General features: G+C 41.1%; 1 protein-coding gene across 1 annotated transcript; it reads right to left on the bottom strand.

The window, feature by feature from the left end:
* Positions 1-4,248: 4,248 nt before the first annotated feature.
* cyp11c1 (cytochrome P450, family 11, subfamily C, polypeptide 1) lies at positions 4,249-21,135 on the bottom strand. The gene is made up of 12 exons (XM_072679175.1): positions 20,936-21,135; positions 18,528-18,615; positions 16,738-16,955; positions 13,554-13,805; positions 12,647-12,802; positions 11,956-12,170; positions 10,297-10,500; positions 9,660-9,850; positions 8,783-8,949; positions 6,204-6,282; positions 4,557-4,775; positions 4,249-4,392 (listed from the first exon to the last, which is right to left on the bottom strand). Exons 1-12 carry the CDS (start codon positions 21,133-21,135, stop codon positions 4,249-4,251), a joined length of 2,133 nt encoding a protein of 710 aa, XP_072535276.1.
* Between the last annotated feature and the right edge of the window lie 1,117 nt (positions 21,136-22,252).

The raw sequence follows: 22,252 nt of genomic DNA, 5'->3' as shown, positions 1-22,252 counted from the left end.
CCAGCCTCTCCAGTGACTTCATCAGATGGGAAGTCAGTGCCACCGGCCTGTAGCTGTTTAGGTCCTTTGGGTGCTGTGTTTTGGGCACAGGTACCACACAAGATGTTTTCCACAGCTGTGGTACTCTTCCCAGTTTCAGGCTCATGTTGAACATATGCTCAACTACCCTGCACAGCTGATCAGCGCAGGACTTGAGGAGCCTGGCACTGATTCCATAAGATGGACTTGAGGAGCCTGGCACTGATTCCAGATAAGATGTCAATCAAATGCTGAGATGTTAAATGTCAATCAAACATTACCAGAAGACAATCAGTCTGAAGCCTACCTGACTTACCCTGATCCACCCCGTCAGTCTGATTACCCTGATCACCTGGATCAGGAGTGATAGATCTGGGGTAGGACTCATGGTGGCCTATTCGACTTTCACATAGCTTTTAGTAAATTTACTACACCTAATCAATCAGGCACTAATTTATATGCACATGTCTCAGCATGGTTATGGATGTTGTTGTATAAACTGGTCAGTATAATTTTAAGATTTATTTATGGACTGAAATGCTATTACACTTCATTGTTGTTAGTTTTGCACCTGAGAATGTACAATTACAGCTGCGTAAACTGTGTGGGATGATAACTCCTGTAAAACATATCAATCACACCATGATTAGAGCCAGATTTCAGTGATTTTGCAGAACATAATCATATTCATATTCTACAGTGGTATTTAACCCCTTATGCTCTGTGACTTCTATTACACCCTCAGGATTACTAATCAGTAACTACACAAAGCAATGCAAGCTGATTGTTACTGGTTTTTACTGGTGAGATGTTCACACCAGTAAAAACAGGGGAGAAAAACAGGAACCCCCGAGTTTATGAGCTTATGATCTTCCAGACTAATTGTTTGAGGTGGTTTCAGTTTCCAGTTGTGGTGGATGAAGCACAGAAGAAGAACCTTTGAGGCACTTGTATGTTTTTCCATAAGAGTTCAGGTTTAGGTGTTTCAACAATTTAACAGTTTAGTTCAGGTGTTTCAGTAAGGCGCTTTGGAGTCAGCCCAGCTGGTGGAAACTAAAGTCACATGTTCCACACGTGCTTTGAGGAGTTTCAGAGAAAGGCCAGATTCTAGCTAGACCTCACAGATGACACACAACTAAAATAACGCAAATACACCTGATATGCAGTGGTGCTGAGAGTGAGCTGCAGTGTAGTTGGGATTTTACAGCTGGGGACAGGAGTGGGTGAGGAAGCTAAACGACGGCCTGAGTTCTTTTTCAGGGTCCCTTTATACACTTACAGAAGCAGGCAGTCATGGCATTAATGAAATGATGAAAGCTGTTAAAACAGCTTGCTTTGCTACTGTAGCAGTAGATTCATACTTTCCGCAGTCAGGTCAGTTTTGTTAACCTGCTTGCTAACTACATTCAGAATTTCTAACACTCATTTTCAGTGAGAGCCACCAGCTCCATTTTTGGACTTGTCAGAAAGTGGCAAATCTGCCAAGCTCGCTTGTCTGGTCTTGCCAGTATTTTTATCTCTGCCAGTTGTCTCTAGCTCACATACGTCATATTTGTCACAAAGAGCCAACTGGATCTATGAATACTCTGTAGCTGAAGAAAATACAACACAAAAAGGATGTGATTGCATTTAGTAATGGGGGCATCAGCGAGGGTCAGGAACAGATGTTGGATAATTTGTTTTGGATCTCAAACGCTACTCCAACTCATCCCAGAGGTATTAAATGAAGCTCCATCACTCCAACAACAGAGAGAATCTCTGAAATCTAATAGCTAATAGCACCACAGCCCTGGTTTGCCCTTCAAGCCAATGCTTTTGACAGTGGTTGTGGTAAAGTTTGGCTGGTGTGCAGCTGTTTCAGACTGTGGCATATTATTAGGATCAATACTTTACTCTAGAGAGTATCAGTGGTGAAAATACCTGAGTAATTATATTTGGGTATGGTATGTAAGTATTATTTTGGCAGATTTGTACTCAAGTACTGAACAAAATAATGATTATGTGTGTTTTTACTCAATTACATTTTTTTCAATTATTTAATTTAGGGAGGTTCCTGTCTGATCCAGTGACTCAAGATTGGGGCCATAGCATGCGGCTCCGGTGGCGTTGCTGCCCTCACCTCCTAACTTGATCACCCTACTCCTGGCTTGTAAGCAGGCAAATTTCAGCACGGGGTTACATTTACATTTACATTTATGGCATTTAGCAGACGCTCTTATCCAGAGCGACTTACAAAGTGCTTTGCTATTTACCCAAGAAAACCTTCGCTAGTTGGAATAGGCTAATAATTCAAAAGATACCGCTAAGCTTAGACATTGCTAAACACAAGACAATAAGGCGACCATAGAACTGTTCGTCCAAGTACTCTCTGAAGAGGTGGGTCTTCAGTCTGCGTTTGAAGACAGTGAGCGACTCGGCCGTTCGGACACCCAGGGGAAGCTGGTTCCACCACTTTGGTGCCAGGACAGAAAAAAGCCTGGACGCTTGTCTTCCGCGGATTTTGAGGGATGGCGGGTCCAGCTGAGCAGTACTTGAAGCTCAAAGGGCTCTTGGTGCGGATCGGCTTTTGACCATTGCCATCAGATACGGAGGGGCTGGTCCATTCTTGGCTTTGTAGGCCAGCGTCAGGGTTTTAAATCTGATGCGGGCAGCTACAGGAAGCCAGTGGAGAGAACGCAGCAGTGGAGTGACATGGCTGAATTTTGGGACATTGAAGACGACCCGTGCCGCTGCATTCTGGATGAGCTGCAGGGGCCTGATGGTGCGCAGAGGGAGACCAGCCAGAAGAGAGTTGCAGTAATCAAGTCTGGAAGTGACGAGAGACTAAACAAGCACCTGGGCGGCCTCTCTAGAGAGGAAGGGTCGAATTCTCTGGATGTTGTACAGAAGAAATCTGCAGGACCGAGTTACGTTTGCAACATGACTTGAGAACGATAACTGATCATCCATGACTACACCAAGGCTTCAGGCTTCTGTAGAAGGAGTGACCAGTGAGTTCTCAAAGGAGATGGCAAGATCGTTTCTTGGTCCAGCAGTTCCCGGGATGTACAGCAGCTCCGTCTTGCTGGGGTTGAGTTTGAGGTGGTGAGCCGCCATCCAAGAAGAGACGTCGGCGAAGCATGCTGAGATGCGGGCAGAAACCTGTGTGTCAGACGGTGGGAAAGAGAGCATGAGTTGAGTGTCATCGGCGTAAGCATGTCATGTCAGCGTAGATATGACAGCAAGTGGCTGACTGTAACTGTTTATTAACTAGCATTAAGAGCTGAGCTTTTTGGCGTAACTTCTAACATATATTATATATTACATATAGTTTTCTGTTCACAAGCATTACTGGGTGCACACATAGCCATGGGGAAAAGCGCTTTGGAAACATAGCTAGTCAAGTGGTTGTAACGTTAGTCAACTGCTGTAACTGAAGTAGATTTCACACTGTTTAAGATGTCTTTTGGCTTTATACTTCCACCTTCATTGGAGTAAGATTTCGAAACCTATATTTTCATTTAACCTTTTTGCTTCCGTCGGAGGTCTGGGTCAAAAATGGGTGCACCTTAAAGTAGCTTAATCAATTTTCTCTCAAAGGTGCCACAAATGGTTCTTTATATGATGCCACAGAAGAAGAACATTTCTGGTTCCAGAAGAAATGCTTTCACACAAATGGTTCGTTTGTGCCGTCGTTCAAAGAACCCTTTGTAGCATCTTGACCTTAAAGAGTGTAAAAGCTGTTTTTGGAGATGGATGTGTTTAATGTAGCTAAAATTATTTAAAAAAATTATTAAATCAATGACTGAACACGTTACAGGCTTGTATGCCACACAAACACAATTTATTTGGTATAAAACAAGACCACAAGGCTTCACAAGTACATGCAGGTTGAATCTGAGAGGCTCTGTCTCTCTGGGGCCCTGATTCTACCTGTTTCAGTGTGATTCATAAACGTGCTAGCTAGTACTAAGATGTAATAACAGTTGCCATGTCATTCGCTGATGAACTGATGAGTCAAAATAAGTCAAGGACAGTGTACCTGTATACTGAACACCAGGATGATGCCCCACAAAGAACCTCCCCATTTCGATACAGTTCCTAACTTACTGAAGGCCAAAACCAATGAATTAAAAGAAAACTAAAGAGTGATGAAAAAACTATTGATATTTTACAGCCAATTTAAGAGTTAAAGGATCATTTTGCTTTGGGTCGTACAGAAGAAATGTTGTTTGTTATGTGAGTGTTTTATTAATTGAGTGATTGATCAACTGATAAGCTGCGTGTGAGAGAGGTAAAGGTGATGGTGGGCGGAGACTCTGGTTGGAGGATGAGTGTGTATTTGGTTTTGAGCTCTTCTTTTGATGAAACGGTCAAGCGGAAGTTCCTCAAAATCTACAAAACACAAACAAACACACCCATTAAGCCCCGTCTTAATAGGCACAACCACAAATACTCACAAACATCACAAATACCTCATCTCTCTCTTCTGGCTTGTTTCTGTACTACACATCCTGAAGCTTTAATCCTTGAACCCCTGAGCCATTAGTCATACTCACATGCAGAAGCAGAAGTTGCATCTCATTCTCTGCGATCCTCCTGCCCACGCACTGCCTCGCACCGAAGCCAAATGCCAATGAGCGAAACCCCGTCCTGGTGCCCGCCTCTACTGCCCCCTCCTCACCACCCGGCCCCCAGCGACCAGGATCAAAACGTGCAGGCTCTTGAAACACGTCCCAACTCCGACCCAGTGGATATAGACACGCCTGCACCAGTGTCTGTAGAGACAGAGAGAGGAACTGCAAATCGAACCTCACACTTCCTAAACAATAGCTAATAGCATCAAAGCCACAATGGATAACTCACATTTTACACATTTCTCTCAGTATATGATTAAAAAGGTCACCAGTCTAGGCTTAGGGACAGTTTTCTAAAAGGATCAGTGTCTTACAAGTGTAAATTAGTGAACAAAGCCTCTACAGGAAACAAACGTTTTCTGTTTTAGAGCTTTATTTCTAATTATGTTTAAAGCAACACTATGGAAAACTGGGCTCCCCCTTCAGTTGGGAAGTGAAATTTGTGCTTTGAACCAAAACTAAAGAATATGTTTTTTCTGGATGAGCTGAGAGATAGAGATCTGTCACTGAAAGTTAAAGAAGCATGTGGACGGAGGTGGTACAGTAATATTACAAGATTTGACACAAATATAACAGTTATGCAGTGTTACACAGTTCTCGCGAACAGGGATGCTGAGTGGGACTTTGGGCCCCCTGAAAAGGGCCCCCAACTCTGACAGTTGTGTGGCCCAGACCAAAATACTCAATGAATATTTTTTTGGGGCCTCTGTCAGTCACAGGCTCTTAGAATTGTCCGAACTGCCCCCATTACGCTACCCTGCGGCAGCAATACTATTGTCGTTATTACATGTCATTGGAGTATCATCATGATTTTGAAGCTGTTGTTTTATAGTAAAATTCTACATAGTGTTGCTTTAACATATTGAAAAATGTAAAAATGTAAATGTAAAAGTAAATAAACAGCAACTATTCTTTAAATTGTGCAAAAGTGCCTTACTAGGTTTTAGGTTTCTTTACTGACAGAGTAACAGGTTTGAAAGATGACTAGTTTAGCATGGTACTGGCAAATACATAAAATTTCGATAATTAGCATTCATGTTAATAGCGTGTCAACATGAAGGACAATCTAAATATCCACAGAACAGTTTTAAACAAAAAAATGACTTAAAATGTTGTTAACGTGGTCATACTTTCAAGGAAACTCCATTGGTTCATATCACAATGTCATTGGAAGTGAACACAGCACATAGATTAGTTTGACTCTTACCTTTATTTTTAGTGGAGTTATGATATAGATGAATTTTTATGGGAGGAGCATGTCTGAAGCCCCTCCTTCTCCAAATCCAAAGTTCTATAAATCTCTATAGGTCTGGCCTTCTAGCTCAAAGAAGCAACTGTCTAAACTCCAGCACAAAGGTTTCCCTCCTACAGTCTCTTTCCACATAATATGAGCTAGTAGCATGGTCCAAACAAAATACATATTTATAAATTGAGTGGGGAAACCATAGCATGCAAATGGTGGAATCACCCATTAAACAATTCCAGTTAATGCTAGTTAAGCTCTTTGCTTCTAGATAAGGACAATGTGGTTCAGTGCTCTGTTAGATTACAGCTTTGTGCATTTCTCACCCCGGCTGGTATGTGGTAATTCTGAAGCACAATGTCTCGGATGGGGTACCTCTGCACCGTGATGCCCACAGGATACAGCCTACAACACACACAAAAACACAAATTATGAATTGACAACTTTTTGACCAAGTCCTTGATTATGGTGACATTTAGTATATGCAGACTTCAGTTTCTACACCCAAGCTCTTCGACCTCTGTTTATAATTCTGCATTTATTGATATGATTTATAACAGGTGACAGTCCTAAAACTCATCTTGTGTTGGATGGCCTTCTCTATCAGTGAGGCAGATATATATGTACATACATTGCAATGCAATATTTTCCGATCTTTTTTCTCCGTAGTCTGCTCCCTCAAAAACAAACTGGAAAATCTCATCTGGCTACCAAACTCAAGCTAATCACACATCAGAAAGAAAGGCATCAGCTTGTTTTTTTGACTGGTAAGACTCGAGAAAGACAAACCTGTGGAAGTAAATAGGGGTCCAGGCTAAAAGCTTTTCAGCTTAATAACAGCACATTGTGCTGAGTGGACACAATGAGAGGACAGCAACACTACCCAGTCAGACTCGGGAATAATTACACATGATGTGATAAAACTATGTTATGCTATGTGGCTTCTGTCCTTTTTTGGCACACAGAAAATTTCATCCTCAGCTATGATCAGATTGCCCAGTGAGCAAATCTAAAAAATGATACATTTTAAAGGCCATTTTGGGCCATTAACTACACAATGACTATAGAGCTACATCTCTATACGGCAGCTTGGTAAATCACAAATATGGTTGGAGTTAAAATGTCATTAATAAACAACAAACGAGTGAAATCACATAATCACATAAGGGTCCATAAGGAAGGAAATCGAGACAGCAGTTTTATAAAGGGTGATTTTCTATGATTTCCTTATCCTCTTACATCCCACCTCAAATCGAGCCCTTAGCCTACATAAAGTAGTCTAATAGCAAGTAGGACCTGCTGTTTTTACTTCCAAAGTGTAAATCAATGGGAAATGACTGTAAATTGTTCAAAATATATTTAGTCAATGTAAAATGATGTTGTTATTTTATAAACAATATTATTGGATTCTAGAGGCTTGTCTGCATAGTTGGTATTGGGAATGCTGCCCTCATGGCACCTACTGAAGCTACACTATAGCCTCCAGCCTCCTGAACTTTGTATCTTCTATACGTAACCCGAGTGCTCACTGGCTAAAGGAAGTGTGGCCATCTCTGCTATCAGGGTATGGTAAGCTAATTTTAGTTAATGTTCACTACGTTTTCTTTAAGACCTCTCAAGGCTGTTCACTGCAATCATTTGGATTCAGCGTGCACATAATAATAAAATGATAACAGGTTAAACCTTGACTGAAAGCATATGCAGTTTTATGCAAACTTTGGGCACCCTTGGCCAAATGACACATTTAGTCTTTTTTTCAAAATTGAGAAGCAGTCAATATGGAAGAACATCATATTTTCAGCAAATCTCAACGCACACTTACTCTGTCCTTCATTACAAAGAAAGAAAAATGTAAAAGATCAATGTGGCCTGTGCAAACATTTTGGTACTCCATGTGTTGTGAAGGTTTTGAGGCCTTCTCAAAACTTCAAGTAGTAAATCAGGCCTGAGTCAGATCATAAGATCTGAAACCAAAAGCAATTGATCCCCACAAGGCAGTGGAAGGCTGTAAGCATGTATACCTTGCAGTTTCTACAATATGGACTGTTATTAAGAAATGGCAGTTCAGGGGAACTGTGGAGGTCAATATTAGATCTTAGGACTGAGAGGACAGACACATCAAAAACCCACATTTGACAGCCAAGACCTGTTCAGCCGAGTCAAGTGGGTCAAGAGGCTGTTGCACCATTCCAATGTGCTGTGTTGTTTGCAGAAACCTGGTTAGCTGTCACCTTATCACAAAATGTTTAAGAGTTATAAATATAAATATAAATCTAGACAGTCAGATGAGTTTTAAAGACAAGTGCTGTGGACTGATGAAGTGAAGACAGAATATATGGCCACATTCAGCAATTCAGCACAATCAGGTACGTTGGGGAAAAAAGGAACAGCATTTCATGAAAAGGACACCTTGCCAACTGTGAAGCTGTTTATAACTGTGTTATAAACTGCACAGTAAATATACATTACATTAGGATATTGTGGTTAATGTTAAGTTACAGAGGCTGTTTGTACTATAGACAAAATGTGTCATTTCGTCAAGGCTGCCCAAAATGTTGCATAAGAGTGTAAATTGTGTGGTTGAAAAGGGTGGCTCTTTGTTTTAATGAAAATTTGAATTGTGCCTCAAGCATAGGTCTAATTTTGAAGGGGGTGGATAATTCTACACCAGTCACACCAGACTCTGATAATCAATATTATGATAATTAATTGATTAGTTAATTAAATTACATTTACAATTGTGAACTGTGAAATGACAAAACTATTTTAAAGAGATTTTTCACTTTTATTTGGAATGGCCTTAACCCCACTTTAAAGGTCCTGTTGACTGACGGCCTTTCTTTCTTTTCTAAGATAGTAAAGCCCTTTCATATGCTCTTTCAGAACTAGTTGTTTTGTGTTCCACCTCAGTGTCTCCTTTACTGTTCCTTTCAGCAGTGGCGCCCCCTGTAGGGCCTTCTGGGGATTTCCTTCCGCCTTTGACCAGGAGGCCTGCACCTGTGCACGCACTTGCTCCTGTACCCCGGGGTTCCGCGCCAACTCGAACAGAGCAAACTGCAGAGGAACTGCTGTCTGAAAAAAATAATAAATATGATGTCTGTGTATTCGCAAACATGTGTGTATTAACATATATATATATATATATATATATATATATATATATATATATATATATATATATATATATATATATATATAATTAAACAAAAATGAAAACAGCTGTGGGCATGTGCAAAGGTTATGGTATATTTAAAATGTTATCCTACACATGTTTTTCCAATACAGAAGGTTAATACAGCAAATACATATAGAAGTTGTGAAATATGTCATATTTAAGCTTTTATCCTGTAGAACATTTGTTTACTTTCAGTTAGAAAAAACGAAATTCTTTAAATAATTTCTTTTTTAATTGGTCCACTCTGCATTATTTGTAAATGTTTTTTTATTTTGGTTTGTTTTCAAAAACATTATATTATTATTAGGTATTCCTTTCGTTCCATTTCAATAGTGCAACTGCAAGGAACTGAAGTGTGGACCTACATACAGGCACATGCATTTTAAGGATTATAACAGAAATCGGACAATGTCAATAAAAGACACTTAGATTCAATTCTGAGTGTGTAAGTGAGTGATAAATGAGGTAAAAATAGATGGTTGAAGTGGTTACCTCCAAAGCAGTTCATTTACACAACAATCCCAGCAGGGCCCATCAGCCGTATAAAGTGCAATCAGATTCACCATGATAATGAGCGTTTGAGTGTGTTCTCTGATTGCAGACTCACCGTGTCGACTCCTCCAGCCATCAGTTCTGTAATGTTGGCTCTGATGAGCTCCAATGGTAACTGCCCCCTTTCCATCAGCTGCCCTAGCACACCTGGAAACTGCCCCACTGAACCCTCTACTGGCCTTCCAGCATAACCGACCTGACTCTGAGCCTGCAGTCGCTGGTAACCCCTCTGAATCCGAGCCTCCGCTACACAGAGTGAGACATAAAGCGAGAGAGAGAGAGAGAGGTTAGAAATGATATAGGCAGGGAGAAAGCTACAGAAAATTGTGATTGTGAACTTAGTCTGCTGAATGACTCCCACTGTGCTGCATTTTCTGATGACATATTAGCAATAAGAGGATCTTTAAGTGGTTGAGAGACCATCACACTGACCACTCCCTTTACCAGTTAAGATGATAATATCTGAAAATAACTGCGAGTTGTTTATATGGAGCTGCATTACAGCCACCATGATGCAGATGAAAAGTATATAGGCGTGAGTCATTTACGATATAATAATAAATGAGCATTTCCTGCAGAAATACCACTATAACTGACGTGGCATCAGTGTGACTTTTTATACTGTAGACATAATATAAGCTTCTTATCCTGCATGAAAAGGTCTTTATTATTCCTTTATTGGGAATACACACCATGGCTAAATATGTGGTCCCATGCAGTGGCGTGTTGGGTCCACAGGGGGGCATGCAGGCGAAGCAGGAGGCGAGGGGGCAGGTAGAGGAGGGGGGGTGTGGTGGCCAGCATGCGTTCCACTGCCCAGATGAAACACTCAGATTCCTGCGAAGGCTCAGAGGAGAATAGACCGATCCGCTCACCATACAGGACATGACAGCTTGCTGAGAGAGAAAGAGAGAGAGAGGGGAGGGGGGTTCTCCCGTTTATATTTACTTTGCTTGATTGTTTGAAATTGATTGTTTATTTGTTTTTGTTGTATGTCTGCATTTATACACAATATGGACAAAAGTATTGGGACACCTGCTTATTCATAGTTTTTTTTCTGAAAATCAATCATGACAAATATAAAGATATCTGAACTGTGTATCAGTGTTTTTAAGGACTAAAGATACACTACATGGATAAAAGTATTGAGACACTGGCTCATTCATTATTTCTTCTGAAATCAAGGGTATTAAAAATTAGTTTTTCCTGCTTTAGTATGAGTCTCTGGCCAGGGATGATTTTCTGCTAGATTTTGGAAGATTGCTGTGAGGATTTCATTGCATACAGCTACAAGAGTGTTAGTGAGGTCAGGATGTTGTATGATCACCATCCAACAGATAACACCACCACCTACCATTGCGTTACAACAACACCATGTGGGAGACCAGGGTTCGATTCCCGGTCTGGGTGACTATGCTGCGCTACACCAATAAGAGTCCTTGGGCAAGACTCCTAACACTACATTGGCCCACCTCTGTAATACGAGTAACCTTGTAAGTCGCTCTGGATAAGAGCGTCAGCTAAATGCCGTAAATGTAAATGTAAATGTAAATGTAAATCCAACCTCACCCCCAACTTCCTAACTCATAATTGGATCATTCAAGAGAACACAGTTCCACTGCTCCACTGCTAAATGCTGAGGAGCTGTTTACCCATCTAACCCAGGCCTAGAATTAGGCATAGAGCCAGTTGGTCCATGTTTATCTACTCCAGAGAGTCCTGTTCTACTGACAATACTTTTCTACGGGGACTAGACAATCTGTATGCACCCATTAAAAGGGGTGTCCACAGACATTTAGACATATAGTGTATTGCCAGTGATTGTTCTTATACACGTTCAGATTTTTTTTTTGTTTTTGTTTTTTTGTTATTAATAGCACTACTATACTGCCTGTCAGCATATAACTGCTTTGGCCATATTGTCTATAAAGTGGTTTCTCTCTAAATGAGGGAGAGGTGGGAGAGCTGCATTACAGTATGATTCATTTCTCTCCCTGAAAACAGAGAACTAGTGGCACAGAAATAGTACAACTGCAAAAGCTCACACCTTCAACCCAATTAATTACCCCTCCCACACACACTCATGCGCAAGACAAGAGGAAATGTGTCATGTAGAGCTACCACATTAAAGACCACAGCTAAGACAAATATCACCAGGCCATCACACTTCACTAAGTCAGCTTATTTATATCTGCACAATGTTCATCTAACCCCTTACATCTCCCACAGCTGCCGCCTAAGACAGTGGCTGAAAGAAATACAGGCTGAGAGAAGGAGAGAGATTGAAAGGTCAGAATGACCTGGATCAATTCATAATTAGGGGGTCCATGGGAAAGATCAGAAACACAGACCTTCCAGAGCAAAGCGGAAGAGGTCAGGGCTGGGGTCAATGGTCAGGCTGGGGTGCCCATTCCCCGCTCGTCCCTCGGTTTGGATTTTGCGGTGCAGTAAACAGCAGAAATCCCTCGCTACATCATCCAGAAGAGGCAGGAAGCGATGCACAGCCGAACTCATCATGACCTCACGGTTCAGCAGCAGCCGGTCAGTACGCCACTCAGCTCCATTCCTGCACACATAGTTAAATATTGGGGACATGGTTAAAATGAAAGGTTTTCTAAAAGAAGGGTGGCTATATCAGGCAGCAAGTGAACAGTCAGTTCTTGAAGGTGATGTGATTAAAAGCAGGATAAATGGGCAAGACCTAAGGATCTGAGCTCTGACACTGATAAGGGTCAAAGTGTGATGTCTGGATGACTGGGTCAGAACATCTCCAAAACATCAGGCAGGTCTTGTGTTTTTTTTTATTTTTATGCAGCGATCAGTACCTACCAAAACACCTGAACTGGGTCAGGTGCACCCAAGACTCAAAGATGCAATCCATAGAGGCCAAACCTCACAACTTACAGGACTTAGAGGATCTGCTGCTAACGTCTTGGTGCCAGATACCATAGGACAAGTTCTGAAGTCTTGTGGAGTCCACACAGTCAGAGACATCAAATCACACACACACACACACACACACACACACAAAGTGATACTGACTTGAGGAAGACTCCTTTGCTGTGTTTGCGCGTTTCTCTGTGTGTGGCCCATGGCTGTAGGGTCATGCGACGTGGATGCAAACCCTCAGAGCGAAACAGCTCACCAATATCCACTGGCAACAAGATATTAACACTGCACTGAGAACCCAGATACTGCCTGAGAGAGAGAGAGAGAGAGAGAGAGAGAGAGAGAGAGAGAGAGAGAGAGAACTGAGTTCCAGTACCTGTAGATGGGTCCAAGTGTTGAGTGGGTTTAGTGCTGAGTTAGCATTAGATTGATGGAATAAGACTGGCTTTGTAGGTGAGTCTGAGTTAGCTTTGGGTGGTAGTGCCTGTAGATGGGTCTGAACTAGATTTTGGTGGTAGTACCTAATGATGGGTTTGAGTTAATGTTGGGTTAGTGTTGGGTTAGCTTTGGGTGGTAGTACCTGTAGATGGGTTTAAGTTAGTGTTGGGTTAGCTTTGGGTGATAGTACTTGTAGATGGGTCTGAGTTAGTGTTAGGTTAGTGTTGGGTTAGCTTTGGATGGCAGTACCTGTAGTTGGGTCTGAGTTAGTGTTAGGTTAGTGTTGGGTTAGCTTTGGATGGCAGTACCTGTAGATGGGTCTGAGTTAGTGTTAGGTTAGTGTTGGGTTAGCTTTGGATGGCAGTACCTGTATATGGGTCTGAGTTAGTGTTAGGTTAGTGTTGGGTTAGCTTTGGATGGCAGTACCTGTAGATGGCTCTGAGTTAGTGTTAGGTTAGTGTTGGGTTAGCTTTGGATGGCAGTACCTGTATATGGGTCTGAGTTAGTGTTAGGTTAGTGTTGGGTTAGCTTTAGATGGCAGTACCTGTAGATGGCTCTGAGTCAGTGTTAGGTTAGTGTTGGGTTAGCTTTGGGTTGTAGTACCTGTGTTTGGTACCAGTACCTGTAGATGGGTCCAAACATATGGAAGGTTTGCTCCATGTGTTTGTGCAGCTCACTGAAGGTTCCCTCCCTCCAGAAGCGCAGAAGGTTGATCCAGCCATTGCTGCCAGTGTGGGGAATCTGCTGGAAGCTCCGCACGCCGCTCCTCTGCTCAGCTTTACCCACTCCTTCAGCTCCAGCACACACGGCCGAGGCCGACAGCATTCTGCTCAGTGCTGGACATGCCACCGGACGAACGGACGAGGTGATCATGCTGCCTCTCGCTCAGTCTCACAGCTTCTCCATCCTTCCATTCCTCAGCTTAACACCACATCTGTTTTTCTACAGCTCGTTTCTCCCTCCCTCCCTCCACACACTCTTTCACACTTCTGACACAATGCAGAATTTATTGCAAAGAAAAGTCAAAGTTCAAGTGAAGCAAAACAGTTCTCAAAGTCACAGGGTAGACATGAATGCACACACGCACACAGACACGCACACACACACGCACACACACATGCACATTCTATACACACACCTAAACCTCATGGGAATCTTCATTATTTTTTACATAAGGGCTGGAAAAGTGTCCCAAAACATCAGAATTTTCATTTTTAAAGTTTGTGTAATTAAAAACTTAAAATCTATTGTTTTATAAAAAATAAATTACACCAGTGTTGTTGAACTTTTATCACTTCTAATGACAATAATCACAAAACATCAAAACAACATCCTTATTGTGGTCAGATCAGCCTTTGCCGCACCCCAGTAGATTCAACTCTGCTATAGGCATAGATAATGTGGCTTACTACCAAAGAACCAAGCCAAGTCATAATATGCAAAGCAGCCAACAAATATGCCCGCCCCATGATGATGACATTTGTCAAGTATGTACAGTCTATGAGGATTTAAGTGTTTGTTATTACTCTAGTAACAGGCATGAATAATTGCTTTTTCCACACCTGCCTCAATAAAACACTCTGCTTATGCCTTGTCCACTCTACAGTTTTTTAAATCCTAACTGATGCTATGAGACATCCCACACATAGACATTTCTCACTGATTCTGCCCTTGGATGTTGTAAGGCCTTTTCCTTTCCTCCATTTTAAAAATATCTCTGTCTACACAAAGACAAAACTGCTTGCATGAGCATGCTAGACCCTGTATGAGGCAACAGTACCTTATAAAGAGACACATCTAAAACGCCATGAAGAAGGAAAAAAATACAGAGGATTAATCCCAAATTACACATTATATACTCCCTATGTAGCGTACTATGCACGTCATGACATTACAGATTCTAAATCAAATTAGAGAATTATAGATTTGTATTACAACAGTATTTACATTTATTCATACGCAAATATCTGAAATCTGGTCCTATGTGTGTGTAGACATTGAACTGGAGACAAGCAGACAAAAAACTAATTTTAGAGACTGAGTCTCCACAATTGAAATACCACACATTTCTGATTATGCACATGGACAAGAGTCTCAACCAATGGCTACAATCCTCAAAACTTCATAGGAGTTTCTTGCAAACTGTTGCTATGGGTGTGAGTGCTTTCTGCACAGAAAAGGCCAAGAGGAAGACGAGATTGTGGATGAAGCCAAAGCTGAAAAGAACGGGCTGGAGGGGCGTACATATAGCAACACAACCTTGAGATGAAACATTACTGACGAGTTCCGTTCAGCTTGGCCGAGTTCGTTGCTTGACCGTCTGTCAGGCATGACATCAAACATAGCGTTTTACACAAATATTTGCCATCCACCCCACACGGCAAATATTGCACATTTCATATTATTATTATATTATTATTATATTATTATATGCTCTCCACACTACAGATAATCTGTGAATATTATTATTTAGGATGTGTGTGTATGTGTGTTTGTGCTGAGACTATAAGAGAGAACAGACCACACAGAACCACATGCCTGAGCACCAAGATCCGAGGAGCAGATAAGGGCCAATGTCTTGGGGGTCACGTGTTTGGCCCAGACATGGCCGTGTTTGGGTTACTAAGGTAACAGACAACTACTACTGCTTTTTTTCTGGCTGTGACCGCAACGGTCACAAGGGAATCCCGACACTTCCTTGTCATCAACTTGCATCATCATCAGACTCATAAACAAACACGTTAGTGTCAGAGCCGTATGAAAATCTCTGTACACTCCTGAATCAGTAAAAGCTTTGTGCTGGTTATGGAATAATCTTTGACCATTGCACTGCTTAGCAGCATAAGCCTCCCATTAACAAACTACATGGAAGATGTGAAATTCACGACATGAGACCCACAATGCGTTTTGGTATACATTCAGCTGATGTAGTGAACTACGATGTTTACTAGAAATCACAAGTGCATTGTGAGAGATTGTTTAGTGCTTTCAAAATCATGTTCAAATTCCAAATTCTCCTGACTTGGCTGACTTACTCATTAGTGCCATAAAACGTCATCTTAGTCATAGGCTCTGTTTGCTCCTTTTGATTTCTAGCCGTGCCCAGACCCCCACATTTTTGAGCACTGTTCAAAGTTGAACCAGGAATAGAATTATTTGAAACCAAAAGGGGTGCTGTTACTCTTTTTTAATGATATTTGTGAGGATATTTAGCCCCTGCATGGAGTTAAACACAATACACACTCACACAAAACAACATGATTACCTCTGAAACACTCACAGTTCACCTCTACAATTACTACACTTACAAGATTCTTTTTGAACAAGCTGAAGCTGAATATAAAAAATAAATAAATAAATAAATAAATAACAAAGAAAAATATTTTTAGAAAATGAAGTCAACTGATGTCCTTATGATGATATGAAATATTCAAAGGCTTCTATTTGTGTGTGTGTGTGTGTGTGTGTGTGTGTGTGTGTGTATGTGTGTGTGTATGTAAGTAGCTACAGTATGTAAAGTGTACAAAACAAACATACTGTCAAATATCAGTTTGAGCCTAAATATGTTAAAATACTTCACAGTTCAGGAAGTTTGACACCACCCTGTTTTTGTTGACTGGAGCTGCAATTATCATTATACAATATTCATGTTTAGCGTCCAAACATTTTGCTCTTTGGTGTGTATTACATAAAATGTGGAGCATTTTGGGTGAATGAGGCCTCCTACACATTGCTCCTGTAATCATATTCCACATTTTCAAACAGTCTATTTACACTCTATAAACCGAGCCGTGCTGAGCTGTCACATGACTTTGCACTGTCCTGCATGGTTGGAGGTTCTGGTGTGTGTGTTTTGCTTGCTGCCTGAGAACAGTCCCATGTCGAAGCTCAGGTTCTGGAATGCACTGAGCATTGTGGAGCTCTCCTCCTTTGCCTGCCCGTCGGACCGCACCATCTTGGCCAGGTCACGGGGGAGAGCCACTTTACTACCCACTGCCTGCAGGTGGCTGGTGTCCTTGGCATTCTGTGCAGGAATTAGGAGAAAATGAGTGAAACGGGCAGAGGCAGCTAACAGCAGGTGGAGGACAAACTTAGAAGAACACTGACTCACACAGTGTTTCTTGAAGCAATGTTTTTGACATGTGCAATGTTTGAAGTTCTGCTGTAGTTTTGCAATAGGGTTATGAAGCAAATGGAACTAATTAGCAATGGAGATGTGGTGGGGTACTTATGTTGCGTTACCTTTGAACTTGGATGTTGGATATTCTGAGTTTCAAGTAAAAAAATTCAATTGGAGTTTCCTACTTTCCTACTTCCTATTCTTAACAATGCTAACCTGGGACAGGTTTTTAGCTAACTGTTTTTGGAAATGTTTTGAAATAGTGTGAAAAATGATCTAAATGGAACACGGTCAACTCTGGTGTAACATTATTTGCAGCTCCCACATCCGACATCCGCAGAAACAGCATGTCTGAATCATCAGAACTGTAAAGATTCTCATTCTGATACTGTATGACCTACTATTATCGATTCTATATAGAGCAATGACAACTCAAAAGAAGAGTTTGAATGCTTAAATGGTTCTTTGCCTTGTTAAAAGTTTCTTCAGATTGACAGAAACACATTGATTCAGTATATTTTTAACAGTTATGTAGGTCTATACACATAGAACCCTTTTATAGCTTGGATGTATTAAAGTGAATACAGCCAAATTCAGGCTTCAATATGACTGCTGGTGACTGGTTTAGCACTAGCTCTGTGTTTTAGGGATAACAGTGTATCCCATGTGCAGTGGTAGACAAAAGGTCCAGGTATCTTTAGTGAAATATTATCCCAGTAAAATTCCTCTATTTATATTTCAGCTTGAGTTAGATTGTATAAAAGTACTAAAAAGTACTGTTAAACTTTACTGTTTATTGGTATTTTCGATACATCATATATTCCTTCAGATAGTCCAGCTCCCTCCCACTTCAGATGGTCCTATGACACTAGCTAGTGAAATGTAAACTTCCTTTACTTGTTAACTACATTAGTCTCAAACAATATAGAAGACCTCTGGAATCCAAATGTGTCTCAGCTATATTTAGTACAGTTGGCTGATTTCTTTTGGGTTTCTTTTTTTTTCGCCAGACTGTTCTTTAAGAAGCAGGTAAAGCAGGTACAGAATCAGATGGACTGCAGGTTAGTAACTGGATCTACTGCTCTGTAGTACATTGCACACGTCAGACACCGCCAGATTACAGATTACACACCTGCCATACCCAAAACTTCTGTTCTCCCATATTACCATCTACATCATTATTCACGTGTTTTCTAATCTCTCATCTGTTTATGTATTTTGTCACTGTGTGTTTAGGTAATCAGTTAATGTCCTTTATGTGTTTTTTTTTTTTTTTTTACGTTTGTGCTGTTTAAAGCCCCCAAGTGTGTCTTTGCACTATACAAATATACCTATGTTGTTGCTATGGCTTATCACTTGATTATTCATTAATATGTATTAATACTAACAGACAGCAGGAAGGAATGCAGTGTATCACTGGACCTTGTTGCTCACTAATGGTAAAGAATGCTATGATTGTGTGTGTGTATCTCTAACCGTGGAAAGTTGGTATTTCCTCCTAAAGTGGGCCCTCATGGCTGCCCTCTCTGCATTCTTCTGAGCATTCATGGCCTCACGCAGCTTCCTATAGACACACACAGAAAGGCAATAGAGTTTTTAGAGCAAACAATTTTCAAGAGTTTTTATTTTCATATTGTGATATTTCATCATCTCTGTCCTCATCCACCAAATGTAGCCTAACCCCTTCAAGCTCAAGATCTGGAGAAACGAAAACAGAACTGCTCAAAATCTCTACACCTATACATTTGTGCTGTAAAACCTGTGACATTTCTGGACATGTGACAAACCTAAAACAATAAATAAGAAAACCTTTACATTAACAAAGGTTCAGATATAATGTGTTATATTAATATGTGCCAGGTTTAGAGACATCTAGTTGCTCTGTTCATCACTGGTGAATAATAATAGCACAATAAATACCATTATAAGTTGTTGTTTTATTGTAGTTTTATTGAAAACATGTTTTTTTCAGGAATTTCTTTGCAGTTCAATAATTGAAGATGCCATACCAGTCACACTTTGTCCTGTTTGTGCCATTTTGATCTGTTTATGTCTGTTTCTTTTTTTTTTTTGACCTAACCCCGCCTTGTCATTAGTGGTCCTACCTGGGACTCTTTGTAGCCCTGCCCTCTCAATATCTTCCTTAGGTGTTTCTTGTCAGTGTCTATGTGTCCTTGGCAGGTCCTGTGCTTGTTTCATGTCAGTTCACTGTCTGTCCGATCCATTTTTTTTTGTTTACTCTAAATTTTTCAATTCAATTGCTTGCATGAATATTTATTAAATATACATTTTAATGTCCTATGTAAACTTCCATTAGTTAATTTCATGTGTATATAGCTTGGGTGTTTCTAGACTACTGGTTCTACTGGGGGCACGCATAGAATTAAGGTGGGCACAGCCCAGCCAATTTGCTTCAACAGTCTGCATGAAAAGCAGAAATCCTTTTTTTGACTGAATATGTGGGTTAGTGCTCCGTCTCTAGTTGTGTTCTGATCAGTTCTGCCACTGAGTTTGATTGCCTGTTTTACTAGGTTAGAACCTTTATCAGGCTAGTCCAAATACCACAGGCTATATGTTTGATATCTCTCCTTTATAGCCCATGTGTGTTGATGTGTTGACTTTTCCCCCCATGATTATCTGAGGCATGACGATATTTTACTGGAGCAGCCCCTGGTATATAGTGTAGTGTAGTAAAACTATACTGTAAACAAATTAAAAGCAGGAGAACTTAAACTGAATTACTAAGTGTTTTTGAGTTAATTCAATTTTGCCTAGTTAAAAGTTCTCATTTTCCCATATTTTACTTCTGCAGCTCAGTTTTATCAACAATACATATTGAGTTAAGCCTGACAGTAAACATATGACAGTCTGTGACAATAAAAATGTGAGTTAGGAGAATGGTTGCTCATCAAGCATAATGTAAGTTCATTTTGTTCACATTGCAGTAGAAGCCAGACAAAGGTTACATGTTTTTTCAGGTCATTCTGGCTTCTACTCCTACACATATCTCCACATCAAAGAAGGCTTTTCTGGATTACCAGCAAGTCAATGAAAATATAGGAGCCTTTTAAAAATGTTTTGAAAATGAAAATACAAAAATAATGTTTGGGCATGAACTCCAGTTGTATAGAGTATAGTGAATATGTAGGTCCCTGTCTTGTGTCTGTTGTTGTTGCACTACTGTCTGTTATCTTTTATCTGTTACTGCACTGGAAACTTTCAAATGATTCGCTGTCGCAAACAAATTTCCAATGTTGGAATAAAATCAAGCGAGTCTTGCTGGAGTTGCAGCGTGCTCCCGTCATCTCGATAGCTAAGGCAAAATGTGACATGGATGTTGTGAATAACCAATAGGTGAGCTCTCTCCAGCACCAGACAGAACGCAGCTAAAGTCATGCATCTGTGTTGAACAAACTACTGCTCACACAAGGGTTGCCGAGGCCAAAACCTGCTTCTGTTTCTTTGGGAAATAATCTCAAAATGGATCTAGTTGAACTCTTTTAAATAGTGACTTTGCATGATTCTCAATCTTTGCCAAGTCATCTGTGATGACTGTAATGTCAGATTGTCTTTACATGTAAGAGAGTGTCAGACCGAAAGCTTAAAAAAATTCACATTAGCCTAACAGTGTTCATTGTACTGTACAACCCGGTACTAGTATATTGACAATAAGGATGAATTTAACTGAATCTAAACAGTACAGTGACTGAATTTTAGACTTAGGGTCCCCATTTGCATGCCACTGTATAAGGTAAAGTGGTGAGGCTGCTGTAGGAACTGACTAGCAGCAGACTAAACACACTAAAATCAAGTCAGAAGCTAAAGCATAAACATGCCCATTAACAACTCCATTAACAATGTGGAAAGAAGCTGCCAGCTCTCACCTCTCTCTGTCCAGGTCGGCCTGGTAGGCTCGGAGCACAGTGGAATTGTTTGTGTGACTCGCACGTGGTACAAAACTCATGCACTTGGACCCCTGCTTGGGCCTGTGGTTGGTCCAGATGTCCTGCTCTGCAGATCCAGTCACACAACTCGTCAGCTTCTTCAGGGGAGCAACCAATGACTTCTGAACCATGGTATCCATATTGGGCTATAAATGAGTTTTTTTGTGGTGTGTGTGTGTGTGTGTGTGTGTTTAGACCTGTTGTCTGTGAAAATGAGTGAATGTGCAGATGTGAGACGGTTGCCTCATTTTCACGTTCAGTTTAAGCTCCTGTGTGTGTGTGTGTGACTCAGCGAGAGTATTTTACTGTACGCAGTGGCAGGTCAGTCAGCAGACAGACAGCAGGTCAGTAGACAGACTATCAGACAGTGACCCAGAGGAATGAGTCAGAGAGTGACACCTGCATGAACACACACACGCACACACGCACACACACACACACACACACACACACACACACACACACACACACACATACACACACAAGCTATGAATACACATCTAACTTCATTTACAACAGTACAACAGTAAAAAACACACCTAATCTAAAGACATGGCGAGGCAGAGACAGAAAGACAGCAAAAAGGGAGAGAGTCCACCGCAGAGTTCTGACCAGAAAGTGTTTACCTGCAGAAAGGCAGAGCATCTGTAAACGGTCATTTGGTCTAAAGCATACACACATTAAACCCACACATTAAGTCCCCCAGTCCTTTCTTCAGCAGTGATCAGTCTGGTCATTCCTCCTGCTCCGCTTCCCTCACTGCTCTGCTGCTGATTATGGCTCTAAGGACCTTAGCTAAAGGGGAATCTCGTTAGCCAGCACAGGGGGGTACTCACGTGCACCTGATGAGCCCTGTCACATCCACACTTACACCTTCCTTGAACAAGCTGAATATGTCGTAGGTTTAGGTGTGTGTCTGTGTATTTGAAGGACTATTGAGACACTACACAGACCAAAGTACACCTGCTCATTCGAGTACCTTGTGTTGTCTCTACTGTCCAGGAGAGCCTTGTTTTATTTTGGAGCATTGCTGTGAGGATTTGATTGCATTCAACTACTAGAACATTAGTGAGGTCAGGATGTTGGACGATCACCCCCCTCCCCCCAACTCATCCCAAAAGTACTAAATGGAGCACCATCATTCCAGAGAAGACAGTTCCACTGCTTCACAGCTTAATGCTCCCCCCTAGCACATGTCTGGCATGAGGCATGGTGTCAATACATTCCCATTTATCTGCAATAGAGAGTCCTCTCCAG

This window comes from Salminus brasiliensis, chromosome 5 (assembly GCF_030463535.1).
Source record: "Salminus brasiliensis chromosome 5, fSalBra1.hap2, whole genome shotgun sequence".
In the NCBI taxonomy this organism is placed as follows: Eukaryota; Metazoa; Chordata; class Actinopteri; order Characiformes; family Bryconidae; genus Salminus; species Salminus brasiliensis.
Note: the sequence above shows the minus strand (reverse complement) of the source record. Positions and strands in the feature narration are given on the sequence as shown.